At 42.2% G+C, this 14,532-nt stretch overlaps 1 protein-coding gene across 1 annotated transcript; it reads left to right on the top strand.

Moving 5' to 3' along the window:
- The first annotated feature begins 1,473 nt into the window (after nt 1–1,473).
- Nucleotides 1,474–13,821, top strand: LOC124185868 (protein krueppel-like). Its single transcript, XM_046577078.1, has 3 exons — nt 1,474–2,681; nt 4,804–5,494; nt 5,688–13,821. The coding sequence occupies exons 1-3, from the start codon at nt 2,642–2,644 to the stop codon at nt 6,466–6,468; spliced, it is 1,512 nt and encodes a 503-aa protein (XP_046433034.1). The 5' UTR covers nt 1,474–2,641; the 3' UTR covers nt 6,469–13,821.
- The last annotated feature ends 711 nt before the right edge of the window (nt 13,822–14,532 follow it).

Raw genomic sequence — 14,532 nt, forward strand, 5'->3', positions numbered from 1 at the left:
TATTTCAATTTCAGAACATTACGAGAACCACGGGCTCGTGTCAAAGGCAATTACGTAATTAATTTTACGGGCCTAATTTGAAGCGCTCGAGAGTTTCGAACAACACACACGCGTCGCCATTATACGTACCTGCCTGCCTGCGTACCTCGCCTCAGAGTTTATCTCATATACTTACGCGCACACGAGCGAGCGGCTGATCGGTGTTGGACTGGCCAAGTACATCGCCGTCGGAAATAAGCGCGTATTATGTACTCCGGGAACGACATCGTCATTAGCTCGCGGGTATGCGTTTATTAAATCCAAAGTGAAATTTTCAACGCACGGTCCGAATCCGAGTTTTCGGCCTCAACCGATTCCCGCGGCGTCGTTTGAATAATAATTCTATTTTTCATAAGTACTCTAATCACGCTCTACACGCACCGTTTATACGACGTGGCACGTCGTTACCGCAGCGTTATAATTTCATAACCGTCGTTATAATTTCATAATAAAACCCTCTCGGGTTGATCAATTTTTTATTGGGAATATACCCGTAGACGTGAATACGACGAAATAAGAGAACACCGTCGGCCGTAAGTACCCAGTCTATGCGTCTGTGCGAATCGTAATTATTTTACACAGTGTAGAATTGTCGGTATAATCTACGAAGCAACCTGCTGTCAACAATCGCGATCCATCGCGTTATCTCAAACGTTGCATATTTCAGCAACAAATTCACGCGAATCGTCCGACATTATGCCTACAATATTGCAACATTCCTACAAGTATTTAGGTTACGCTTTTGTAACGACAGAGGTAGGCAAATAAAATCCGAATGACACTTTTTTCTTATATTACGCACAAGAGCTTCGGAATCCTTCCAACGATTACGGGGGTAAAAAACGTCCCTGCGTGATTTTGAGATATCATTCATCACTCTGGCATAAATTCCCTATAAATTTAACACGGTTCGTTTATCCGATCAACCGTACAAAGGTACAAATTGCGAGTCCTAGAAATTTTCTCTCCTTGTTTCAAGAACCGCGGATCCGATCGATCCTAAACGGATTCGCATCGCGTCCTGCGGGTCCAGTAAAAACCTCATAAGTCGATCCTTCTTCTAAAAGAGCCTGGTTACTCGTCGAAGCGACCGCCGCGAAAGAAACGCGCGCATCGTGAAACGCGGCGGAAGAATCGGAAGAATCAGACGCGTCGGCAACAGCGGCAGCAGCAGCGCCCTTCGTGCGGGGATGTTGTTTGCCCATGAGGGATGAATTCGTCGGAGGGGTGGAAAACCGGAGGAGGAAGAGGAGGATGCGCGGAGGACGAACGGCGAGGAAAACAGAGAAGGGCGGCGAAGGACGAAGGGCAGCGGAGGGGGAGGCCGTCGGTGGAGGTGGTGGGGGTCGCACCGAGGGTTGGGGTGGGGGCTGTTTGACTACAGCGAGCGCGAGGCGACTGTCAGTTAGTATTGGGTTAGGTCAGCCCGAGGGAACATCGTCGTCCGTAGAGTAGTTGTTGTTCGTGACTCGACTTCTCGAGACGCATTCGTGTACACGATGAAAATATTTGGGGAAAATCGGACAAGGGAATAAAAAAATTTTCCGAGTATATCAATAACAATAACGGATTTCGATAAAGGCGAAACAAAATTCAAATTAATTTATAACCATGTAAACTAAACTAAAAAAAAAGAAAAAATAAACGAAGTACGGACGTTCAATATTTACGGATAAATAAAATGTGCTAAACCAATCTAATACTGAAACAAAAAAATACACACATGTTTTTTTTTTTTTGTCATGTTAACGATAATATACTATACGCAAGGAACACGAGAAGCAAAAGAGGAAATTCGACGAATTTCAATTGGGCGATTTTGATGAGAAGAGCGACCGAAGATGGTCGGCAATTTTAAAGATTGATAAAAATAAATACATAAATAAAAGAGACGAATCGTCGGACCTGATGCAACGTTACCAAAACTGACCAGTCACACTACCTCAGATATACATTAACCATTTGTCGTAGACTGATTATTAATTATTGATATTTTGACGGTAATTAGTTCGTTTCACTTAAACAAGTTATCGCGAGCACGTTGAAACCCGATGAGGAATAATGTAACAACGAAGTACGGTGGGAGCGTTACGTGTACAGAGTGCAACAACAACGAGAACCGATAACTGTTTCAATTTAACGAGAAAAACGTCGGTGTAACAAGCCCGAGTACACACGTACATTATATCACGATACATTGTGCATAGGACAATGTACAAACTATATCCGCAACTCGACAGTTCCTTGAAAACGCTGATTATTTGAGACTTACGTGTTTTCGTTTCCTACGTACGATAAATAATATATTATATAAATATTTATAAATATAGAATATATATATATATACAGATACCAGACACACCCCCCCCCCCCCCCACACACACACACACACACACACGCCCACATACACGTAATACCTCGTTGGATGATAAACCGTGTAAAGGAAGAACAAGAAGGAATAAGCGAAAATAAAACCAGGGACCGGTGAAGTGCAACAAATCGTATTATTATTCTGTGTGATACCCGAGGCTCGCACTTGGGCTACTCGAGTGGATGGAGTGGAAAAGTGAGAAGGAGACAACACGTCGTCACGTCGCGTAGAATGGCATTATCTTATCTTCAGGAGGCACAGATCAACGCAGGTAGGAACACGGACTCTTGGAAATTATCTATCCATTTCCCGCGATTCCTCCCGCTGTTTCGGAATACTTCGCATGGATTCCTCTGTTTTCCCCGCCCCCAAGATTCCCATTTTCCTTCCCTCCCCTCCCGCTTTTTTTCCTGCGGTTGCCGTCGGCCAAACTCACGATCCGTTGCGAATTGCCGGCGCACGAATTTCCGGGTATCTTTTTTTCTTACACGGGGTTAGGAGGAGTTTTTTCACGATCCTTACTCCCGAGCCATACACGTTGCTAATTATTTTTCATCGAGCCAAGCGATCGTATCAACGTTTGAAAACTGCCTGCGCAATTAAAAAGAAGAGAGATTTCGATATTTGTGTGCAGAAGTAACGATCCACGCGGGGCTGCGGAATCAATTGATGAAATTAAGCGGAAAGAATTGTCGTCGGGAGATCGAGACGTTATAAAATCACCAAGAATGAAATCGGTACAGGTGTTTGATTATAACAGCTTACATAATGTGATAAATTGTTCTACATCTTGCTGAATTCTGCGTCAATTCTACAAGTAAAAGATCAAAAAGAAAGAAAGAAAAGTATCCATCCTTCCCGGAATCAAGGGTGAGGTATAATTAAAAGATGGCAGGTTTCGTTGTTGCAGGTAAAAAAGGCAAAGGAAATGGAACAAAATTCTGAAAGAAATACTTGAGTCCTGGAAAGAAAGAGTGATAGAGGAGAGAGAGAGAGAGAGAGAGGGAGAGGAAAACGAAGCATGGAAAGGTAAAAAAAAAAATTGCACAAGACCAATTAGGGAAAGGATGCACTGCAGGACGCGAGACAGAGGGTTTAACCGTGGGGTAAAATCCGTACTTATACATCCAGACGTGGGAGGGAAAATGTGAGGGTGAACGAGAGGGCGGGTCGAAACTCGTGTTGCCGGGAAACGCCGTTTGTAAGCTTCAGGAGTCGCGCGTTCTCGCGGGCAAAAGCACCCAGCGAGGTGGGTGGGAGGGGTCTTCGCCCTCTCCCCCTCCTCATCCCCCCATCGCCCTATCGCTCTCCGCTCTTCACCCTTATTGATTCAACGAGCCTCATTACGCGGCCCTAAGCACCACATTAATTAACGCTCGCCAGGGCAAACATGGCTGCCCGCCTAATTCACGATCCAAACAGTCGCACGCTTTGCAAGCGAAGCGTATCGAAGTGTCTTTTTGCGCGCGATTTGAAAATTGATGCCTCGCGTCAATCGATCGATCAATCGATGAATCGTCAACCGCATTCCTGCTTCGCCGGCTACCTACGAGGATGTATTTCATCGGTTTCTCTTCATTCTTTCCGTCCTGCCTCTTCTTTCTTCCGACGGCATATTGTGGATCTGTCTCGCGAATCGAGATGAAATATCCTCGGTGCCGCGTAGCGATCGGGGTTGGTTGGAGGTTCCAAGGCGCGACGTCACCCCCGGCGAATTTCCACCCTCAAGACACCGAACGATATCGGGCGAAACGTTCGCCGAACGAGAGACGACGCCGACGAAGAGGCGAATAATTACTCGTATGCGTATCACCGGAAAATATCTGCGGCTTTTTCGAGAATCGTGTTTCTGAGATAACGAAGGGTGACTGCTTCTTCGGGACTGATCTGATTCCGCATGCCTTACTCAACATTTGACGAGTATAAATAAACCATCCATCTCTATCTGAAATATTCGCGGGCAGGATAGTGGGAATTGGCCGCACGTACGTGCGCGAGTAGCCGAGTCGGTGGCCTCGAATAGAGGCGGCGCGTCGCGACGCGCTGGTGTGAATAGTTGCGTCGGATGAATGAACGTAGGGCGCACACACGCGACTGGGTGAATGGGAGTTCTACTACTCCTCCCGTACTCTCGCGGTTCCCTCCCCCACCTCCATCTCCTCCTCCTCCTCCTCTTGCTCCTCAGCCCTGTGCAGACCACGTGTGAGTGACGTGTGTGTTGTGACGCGGCGCGCCGCGACGCCGTTCCCTCTCCCTCCCCTCCGTGCGTCGAGACGCGGCAACGAGGTTCGACCTCCTCCCGCGTCGTCCTCTCCGACGCTTTGCGATGTATCGGGAAGATCGTGCAACACGCGCCTTTCTGACCTCCGCCACTTTTTCTTACTCCTTTCCAGGACTCCTGACCGGCCAGCATCTCGACATGAAACAGGACTCGGACAAGCAGCCCATGTCTCCGCCGTTAAACAACAACAACACAAACAACAACAACAACAACACGACATCCTCGATGTTCCCGGGGATGGGAGCGGCGGCGGCGGCGGCCAGTCTTTCCATGCTCACGCCGCAGCAGCTTTTGGCCGCGAGTCAAACCGCGGCTCTCATGGCCGCCGGCATTCCGGTTTCGCTGCACGCGACCCTGGCCGCGAGTCCCTCGCTCTACCGACACCACCAGACGCTTTTCGGTGGCTGGGCACCTCCCGCGGCTTCCTCGCCTCCCTCGCCCCTCCACCACCCCCAGGGGCCCGTTTCGCCGGCCCTAAGCGCCAAGTCCGCGGCCCGCCGGACGGCCAACAACAACAACAACAACGTCGTCAGCAGCAGCGCGGACCGCGTAACGAAGAAAGGCCAGCCGGCGAAGAGGCGGGCCGCCAGAAGCAAGCCGGAGGCGGCCGCTCTTTCCGTCGACGGCTCGGCGCCTCTCAGTCCTCCGACGTCGATAAGTCCCGAGGCCAGCAAGGACACCAGGGACAAGGTCTTCACCTGCGGCGTATGCTCGAGGTCCTTCGGCTACAAGCACGTCCTGCAGAACCACGAGCGAACTCACACGGGGGAGAAACCATTCGAGTGTCTCGAGTGCCATAAGAGGTGAGTTGCGCTTCGTTTCGTTGCCTCGGTTTCGAGTTCGATAATCGAAAACGACCACTCGTCGCACACTCGGCGACGCACTCGAGCTTTGACGGTAGGCGCAACAACGAGCGACAGTTTATTGTACTCGTTCTCCGTGATGACGATCGACCGTCTCGGTTTCTCTGACCAGCTCGTTCCTTACCTGTTACAGATTCACGAGGGACCACCACCTCAAGACCCACATGCGTCTGCACACGGGTGAAAAACCGTACCACTGCAGCCACTGCGACCGTCAATTCGTTCAGGTCGCGAACCTGCGTCGGCACCTCCGAGTGCACACGGGAGAGCGTCCGTACGCCTGCGAGCTCTGCGCCTCCAAGTTCAGCGACTCGAATCAGCTGAAGGCCCATCTCCTTGTTCACAAGGGTGAGAAGCCGTTCCTCTGCGAGCACTGCCAGATGAGATTCAGACGGAGGCATCACCTCATGCACCACAAGTGCGTTAGCGGCGTTGTAAGGTCCCAGCCTCCGTCGCTCGCCAGCGACGACCTCGACGAGGAGATCGACATCGACATAGACGTTGAGATCGAGGAACCGGAAGCTACGCCGCAGCGGAAATCGGCCGCGACTCCGGCCCGCCGGCCGGCCCTCCACCACCAACAACTACCGACCCCGGTGGTGGACACGTCGGTTCCGATGCCGTTGAACCTCTCGGGGGTACAGATCGGGATACCGGAGCAGACGGAGCCGGAGGATCTCTCGATGTCGACGGGCCTCCACCGGCCCCATTCCCACTCTCACAGCAGCGGCGACTCGCCCCTGAGTCGGAGCCCCAGCAGCGACACTCCCCACGACGACGACGAGGAGGAACTAGACGTCTCCGAGGCGAGTCCCAGCACCCTGTTCCTTCGTCAGAACCGGCAGTTCAGAGATCACCATCACCTCCCCGGTTCTATGGCTAGTTCCGGTGCCGGCGTCGGAAAAGGTTCCTAGTGCCGATCCAATTACTAAACGACCAAACGGGGGTACGTAGTTTCACCTACGTCGCTACGCGATTCGCTTATTATACCGTTACGGGGTCATTCGAATATCACACGTCGAGCTCTAAGGCGGTGACGCTTCGCGTTCATTTTTTGTTTATTTATTTATTTTTCTTTCTTTTTATCCATATTTATTTGTTTTTTGATCGTACAGTCAAATTGTCCGTCATATTATTAACAGATTTTGAATCGTATTATATAAGGAGGTGCGAGAACGAAGTAGATCACGTCGCTTCGAGAGGGGAAGTAAAATAACTTCGGGACGATGTGTGATGCGGGGGAGGGGGGCTTAAATGGCGGACAACAGCGTCACGTAATGTTTGGATGGCCCCTGTAGAACAATTGTGTCAAAATTCGCCGCTGCGATCTACGAACGCTGTGCACTTTCTTTTACACTTTCAACGATTAAAGTTGTACACTTTATAACATTAAAAGTAAAAAAAATTCCCCTCGGTTATGTTTTGTTTAAATCATTTCATTGTTTCACTTGTAATATGCGTATCATATTAACGAGTTTACCGCGTTGATTGAATTTCCATTTCTTTTCTATCTCTCTTTCTTTCTCACTCTCTCTCTCTCTCTAACTCTATTTACTTTCATTTTCTTATCCTTTGATGCGTTTTTTTGTTTTTCCTTGCCGTCGATCCTAAGTCTACGACTTAATACCATAAACTACAATGCGCAATACCTGAAATATTATGTATCGAATACAAATAGCCACACACTCCTTACACCGGTTCACAGTCACTATAATAATAATAATAATAACTGTTAAGAGGCTTCATATTATATCTATTTTTATTATCACCCCATTATTATTATTATTATTATTATTATTATTATTATTATTATTATTATTATTATTATTATTATTATTATTATTATTATTATTATTATTATCATCATCGTCATAATTATTATTATTATTATTACTATCAACAACATTATTACCGATACTATACCGGTACCACCATCTCGCGAGTAACTGACAAAAACTATACAAGTGTAACGCTATACATATTCTATATGTTAGCCGATTTAATAATGTGTATGAATTATATACGTAATTTCGTATAACTGAACTACCAATCCCTAATTCAGGGACAGACGTTCCGTATATATTAGAATATTACGAGTATATATATATGTACACATTATACATACGTAGAGGCGCGTAACTCGCGTGCAAAGTATGTGACTTTATTCTGAACGGTTATATATTATTGGAGTACGTGTAGTTAGTTGGCCAGAGCCTGATGTACATAGGTATGTATATACGAGACGCGTGTATATTTATATATATATAAATATATATAAATATATATATATATATACATATGTACACATACACACACACACACCCACCCACGTAGTTGTTGTATAGTTAGTTGGCTGAGTGTTTGATCTCGTTTCGGTGTTAAATATGTGCGTGTCTGCTTGTGTGCGTGGGAAGAGAGAAATGAGCGAATTCGGAGAGAGAGGAAGAGAGATAGAGAGAGAGAGTGTGAGTGAGAGAGATAGTGATAGCGCGGAAAACGGTTGGAGAATGTCTAGCGGGATAGTATAATAATGAGGGAAGTGGAATGACGATAGGTATGGGAAAAAATATTTAGAAGGGGGAGACCGAGATGAATAAGTATATAGGAAAGAAGGAATGAATGTTCTGGTATACAAGTTCCTCTGACAGTAAAAGTAGCGAGGGACGAAGGACGGCTGATCGACGTTCCTCCGTTCTTATCGAACAAGAAACAAAACAAAGAAATGATTCAAAATTAACTTGAACAAAAAATCCAAAAAAATCCAAAAAAAAAAAATTAAATCAAAAATTTCGACAAAACGAAAAAAAAAACAAAAAAAAACGACAAAACAATCGAAACGATCCTCGTCGGCGTTTTAGCGATTTATGATATTATAATATATATATGTATATATATATACATATGGTAGTTGCCACAATTTGGGATTTGTATTGACTGATAAGAATTTTTTTTGTCTGTGTCGTCCGACTGTCGCTGCTTTGTGTTACACTATATCATTACTACTATTGTCATTATTATTATTATTATATTATATATAAATGTATACTATTAATATCTTTATTTATAATTATTTTATTTTATATTATTATTATTATTATTATTTGCCTGGCTAGCGTGCCGTGTTGTTATATGTACGATTCCTAACATTGTATGTGTATAAAAGAATAACGTGAATAGAAAAACCAAGAACCTGTTGAAATACATGTACATATATTTGAAATCGACCATTATTATTTTATTTTTTTACTACACATCGCACTGTTCGTCATGTACATATATGCATACGTGTATAATATTTTATTCGATGTAAGAAAATTCAGTCCGAGATCAGATTTTGACACGTGATTTTCGATCGTTCGTTTCTCTCGGTTCTACGTGGCGAAATGGAAACTCATTCGTATTTTGATTCTCGTTCATCTACGCGTCGATTCCGCACCGTTTTGCATATATAAATATATACAATGCGAAAATCTCGTCGAATTATCGAATCCCCGGGAGTTTGAAAATGCAAACGAACGTTCGTTCGGTTTCGACTGCGAGGCTATATCCCACCGACCATACGGATCATTTCGATTCAAGGTCAAACGCGGGTCATTGTGTTGCGCAAACAGGTAGATTTCTAACGTTTCTTACACCGTACGCGTCTCGCCCCCACCGGTTTTAGAACTACCGACTCGACCGTCGGTTGCACTCCGGTGATTTATGCATACCGAGGCACCCGGGACATGCAAATTTCCGTCAAAGCCAAACTGCCAGCTACGAGGTCACGCCGTGCCGCTCTCATTTTTCCCGTCGTTCCTGTTGATCCTCGGCAGATCCTTCGCCCGGGCGCCGCACAAAGGACGTTTCGGTTAGTGCGAGTATCGCGTTTGAAACGCTCAGGAGCTACCCGTTTGCCCACCTCAGCCATAATGTTCTTTCATTTTCGAGCTCCCGCGTATCGCGATGCGCCGCAGGTAGAAAAAGCATACTTTCCCGCGAAACGCCGAATCCGGGGATTCAAATTCGCACTCCGCAACATTGAGAGGGAAAAAATCTCCCCCGCCTCGATGCACCTTTTCAACCTCCCTCGAGGACCTTCGCGTTATATACCCCTGAAACGAAACACAATAACGCGTGTGTCTCGCTCGCGCCTGCGCCCAAAAACTCGTACCTATTTCGACTCGGTTCATCGGTCGCGATCAAGATCCTCATCCCTTTACGCCAGGATAATCCTTACTCGAGTCGCAGCGATTGTAAAAAAATTTCCTCTCCTTTCTTTCCTCTTTTTCATCTCTTTCCGCTCCGCACACTCGATTCGCAGGTCTCCGGTAGACGGAGAAACGAAGGCACTCGCCGCACCTCGGCTGATCTCATTTTCCGCAAACCGTTTCTGTATTCCGAAACTTTCACTCCATGCATGCTGCGCCGGAAAACCTCGCAGCATCTCCGCAGGACGCCAAGATTTCACTCATTTTTCACGACTCTGACGTCGGCGGAGAAACGGAAAGCTGCCGCCTCTCGTCTCGGGTCTTTCGTATTCCCCGTTTTCTCAGCTTCGGTTCTCGTCCAGCCTCGACGGCTCTCGCACATGTTGCGGTGTTTGAAAAAAATTTCTATTTCCCTCCGACCGGGCGACTCGACTTTCCGAATGAAATGAGAGATCGGCAAACGCGTTTCGAAGCTTTTGGGAACCGATACATTTTTCAATCGAATAAATCGTCAAAACGTGAACCGTGTCAAAATTTCGTTTACTTTTTCTTTCCGTATCGCACACAACGCACGTACAGATACGTCGCACAGGCACACGCAAGTTAGCCGGTAATTAATTTGCCAGCGAGGCGAGATGGGTCGACAGCAGTATCAGGCCTGCACGGAAAAAAACTTTAACGTATATAGATTATTCATCTGTTGTTCGATGAATATATGGACAGGATTTTTTTCGACTAAAATCTCCGTTAATTGTGGTACGTCTACCTAAAGATATTGAAACTCTTACTATCGGTTTTCTAACTCTTGTTTTCTCGGATTTGTAGATCTTGACGCGTTTGCTTCAACTCGAAAAAAGCTACAAAGAAATTGCTGTCCACGTATTCGTCACAGATGTAAAATCTACCATATTTTTTGTTCCGTGTGACCATGGGGATCAGAAGCATCGCGACCCCGTGCGATCGTAATATTTCTAGGGTTGTAGCCCGGCACCCTGCGGGTATTAATTCGAACTGCGGACCCTTCACGGTCGTATGAAATGAATTTATCACGTGATAGGCCTATGCAGGGTATACCTTGCATTATGTAACCAGACGTTGCGTATAATATGCATAACAATTATTTCGAGTAACAGGAGTATAATAGCGACGGCGGCATCGCTTTTTCGGCACATGTAACAACTAACGAATTACTTGTTAGTCCAAAGTTTTCTCAGGAATTGGGTGAAACCGGTTTTTCGTCATCTGTTTGTTTCTTTCTTTGTATTTGTTTTCTTGTTCGTTTCGTCGGTGTTTCTTTTTAGTTTCTCTTTTTTTCTTCGTTTTTTTTTTTTTTTTTTTTTTATTTTTTATTTTTCTCGTTACGTACCGAAAACGAAACGGTTACACATGGTGATTGTGTGTTTGGATTCGATTTTGTGTGGTACTTGTGGTGTAGGTTGAATTGCAAATTACAGTGATAAGTTTCCCATGTTATACTATAGCTATATAACATAAGTATAATGGTATAATAGCGTATGCGCGCAGAATAGAGTATCGACTAAACTGGTAGGGGAAATAGCAAGAGGCCAAGAAATTGATAGAGAAAAAAGGGGGAAACAATGCCAAACAATAGTATTACCAAAAATCGCATTGTTATACGTAGGTAAAATAATAATAATATGTTAGTTGAACGACTAGTCTAGACTCTATTCTATACGTCGAATGTTATATTTATTTCTCACCTTATTATTAATATTATTATTATTATTATTATCATCATCATCGTCATTATTACATATAAGTCATTATGCAGGTATACACGTAATTATTGAAGCTGCGTTGTGAAAAAGACTTGAATGTTTTACGGACTCGGTTTTATATTCGCACGGTATAACGTAAGGACTGATTTTAAAATTTGCCTCAACGAGAGATACACTTATGACTATATTATAACTGACTACCTATACACTCGTTACATTACATTACATTATGTATGCGCGTAAGAAGCTTGAGAAGAAGAAGAAGAAGAAGAAGAAGAAACAAGCAAAGAATCGCAAATTTCCTATAACGCAAAGTTGATTTCCTCGAGTCACGCGATAACTGATGTACGTATAACTACATACTGAAACTATAATATTATACCTATAACGTAACTGATAAACAATGATTCCTATTTTTTAATACGCAGTTAATATTATCACAACTTGTCGTACCGTATCGTCGGATTCGTTATTCGTACAGTTTTCACGGACGGGTTACAAGACATTAAACCGCATGTATCATATTATTGTATAATCAAGTTCAAAGTTGAAATGAAAAAAGAAAACGAGAAGGATGAATAGCCAAATGATGTTAATATTATTAATTTTATTATTATTATTATTACTACTACTACTACTACTACTATTATTATCGGTATTGTTTTTATTGCTGTTGGCTTCTGATCTTAAATACCATGTGTATATATATAATACATATATATATATATATATGTATTTGTGTCAAATAGCTGGTAGGTCGATAATTATAAGTAGATTATTATTATTATTATCATTATAATTACCATGCTGGGATAAAAAAACTGCATCGCTGAAATTTCAAAATTTTTGTCATAATCTGTCATTTAGAAATCATACGAACCGCCGTATGTTTTGATTAGGTGCAACGAAAGAAATACAAAAAAAAAAAAAAAAAAAACGAAGAAACAAACGACAGCGATGAAATTCTTGATGGTTAAATTAGATTCTTGTATAGGTCTGATTAAATTTAGATTAAATCATGCATTCGGGAACTAGGTCCCGCAACGATCTCGGTGACGCATATACTTCATTGCATAATCTACGTATGGTATATATAAAGTGGTATATAACTAGGCGTTAGGGTAGTCTTAGCAATTTTGTACAGATATCTCGAGATATATCCTGTACAGAGTATTATATCTATATGTACGTACAGTAATGTCAATTAATAGGTTCCCAGTGGCTCAGTTTTTTTTTTTTTTCTTTTTTTTTTAATACATCTAGAAAAAAACTGAAACGAGTTTCTTTACCAAGTAAATTTCATGTGCCAATGACTCGCGACCCAAATGACAGGACAGAGAAACGATGCGTTTGATCATAGAAGCGTAAAATTTTCATTGAAAATAAGCTTGTTTCAGTTTTGATTCCACAAAAATAGCGAGCCAGTGAAAACCCATTGCTGTACATTATTGTACATAATCGTTCGTATGTATAAATATTATAAATGATTAATCGCCCGAATTTGAACACGTACGAAACGCTGACCATTTTACACGCAAAACCGATAAGTTAAACGCGTTGTGTGTACAATGCATACGATGTCGAAGCCTCATTAGTCATCGAACGATATGTTAACTATTGATTTCAATAACGCAATCCTCAGTTCCTAAATCGAAGGTGAAGAATTGATAGTTTTCTCAGCTGGACTTGGCAATTTTTTCATTTATCGCCAGTAAAACTAAAAGGGCAACGATCAGTCGACGCTACAGTTGTTGAATATCGATTCATACTCTAATTGTCATTTGATATTTTGAACTGTCATTTTTTCGCATCGGAATTTAGTAGAGTCAGTCATTATTTCTCGGTCGTCTTCCCAATAATTGAAGAAACAATAACTAAATGCAAATGAATAATTAACGCTTCTCGAATCTGTTCAAATTCTCGCAAGCAACGAGACACGGTACAAAATCAGACCTTATGATAAATAACAAACTAAATTAACAATAATATGTTTCTATAAAATAATAATGAATAATAATATCTGCAACCTACTACTACTACTACTACTACTACTACTACTACTACTACTAATACTACAAATCCTATGATACATATACATATACTTTATAGCAAAAGTTACCACCGGTCAAAATATTTCCTCTCACCGTTGTTGAAAAGAGAAGTGAAAAACAAACGTCATGATCGAGTTTTAAAAGGTTGCAACAGAGAAATCAAAATCACAGGCATTGAGAGTGATTTATTGGACTCGCGTGGTTACTGACGGTGTATACTACTAATGAACATGACGCTACCTCACATGAAAAAAAAAAACACACCTAAGATATCTCAACCACAAGACTGATTTTAATTAGTATTCCTATAGGTGATAGAATGCAAAGTAATAATAAATATTAGAAATAAATGAAACTATAGTATAAAAATTTTATTCATATAATAATAAAAATAATAGTGATAATAATAATCATAATCGTAACAAATAATAATAACAATAATAGCGAAGTAAAGAAAGGGAAAGAGAAAGAAAAATTGAAGAAAAAATTTGACGAGAAAAAAATTAAAACAGAATAATTAAATAAATATATATACATATACGATAGAGACCATTTTATATAAGTAATATTTAATAATCGTTGTGTAACAAACTTTAAACTCTGAGGTAAGGAAGCCGTATATATGTATATATATATAATAAATAGATATATGTAATGGTAAATATGCATTAATATATTATTACGACGGTGTAAAATCATATACCTATACTATATATTATTATTATTATTATTATTATTATTATATACGAAAAACGAGAAAACTTATTACTGTAACATACGTTTTGCAATGCATACATACATGTATATGTATATATAATATTATGTTACATATACATGTATACATACACACACACATATATATATATATATATATATATATATATATATATTATGCTCCCAGTCTTTGCAACTTCGTGTAAAACATTAACAGTTATTGAATGTTTCATCGATTCATATATAATTGACCTGTCAAACTATTTTTATTATTAAAATTAACT

This window comes from Neodiprion fabricii, chromosome 6 (assembly GCF_021155785.1).
Source record: "Neodiprion fabricii isolate iyNeoFabr1 chromosome 6, iyNeoFabr1.1, whole genome shotgun sequence".
Taxonomy (NCBI): domain Eukaryota; kingdom Metazoa; phylum Arthropoda; class Insecta; order Hymenoptera; family Diprionidae; genus Neodiprion; species Neodiprion fabricii.

Coding starts and splice junctions, on each gene's coding strand:
- LOC124185868 (XM_046577078.1), top strand. CDS start 2,642: ATGGCATTATCTTATCTTCAGGAGGCACAGATCAACGCAG. Junction 2,682..4,803: donor GGAGGCACAGATCAACGCAG/GTAGGAACACGG, acceptor ACTCCTTTCCAG/GACTCCTGACCGGCCAGCAT. Junction 5,495..5,687: donor TGTCTCGAGTGCCATAAGAG/GTGAGTTGCGCT, acceptor TACCTGTTACAG/ATTCACGAGGGACCACCACC.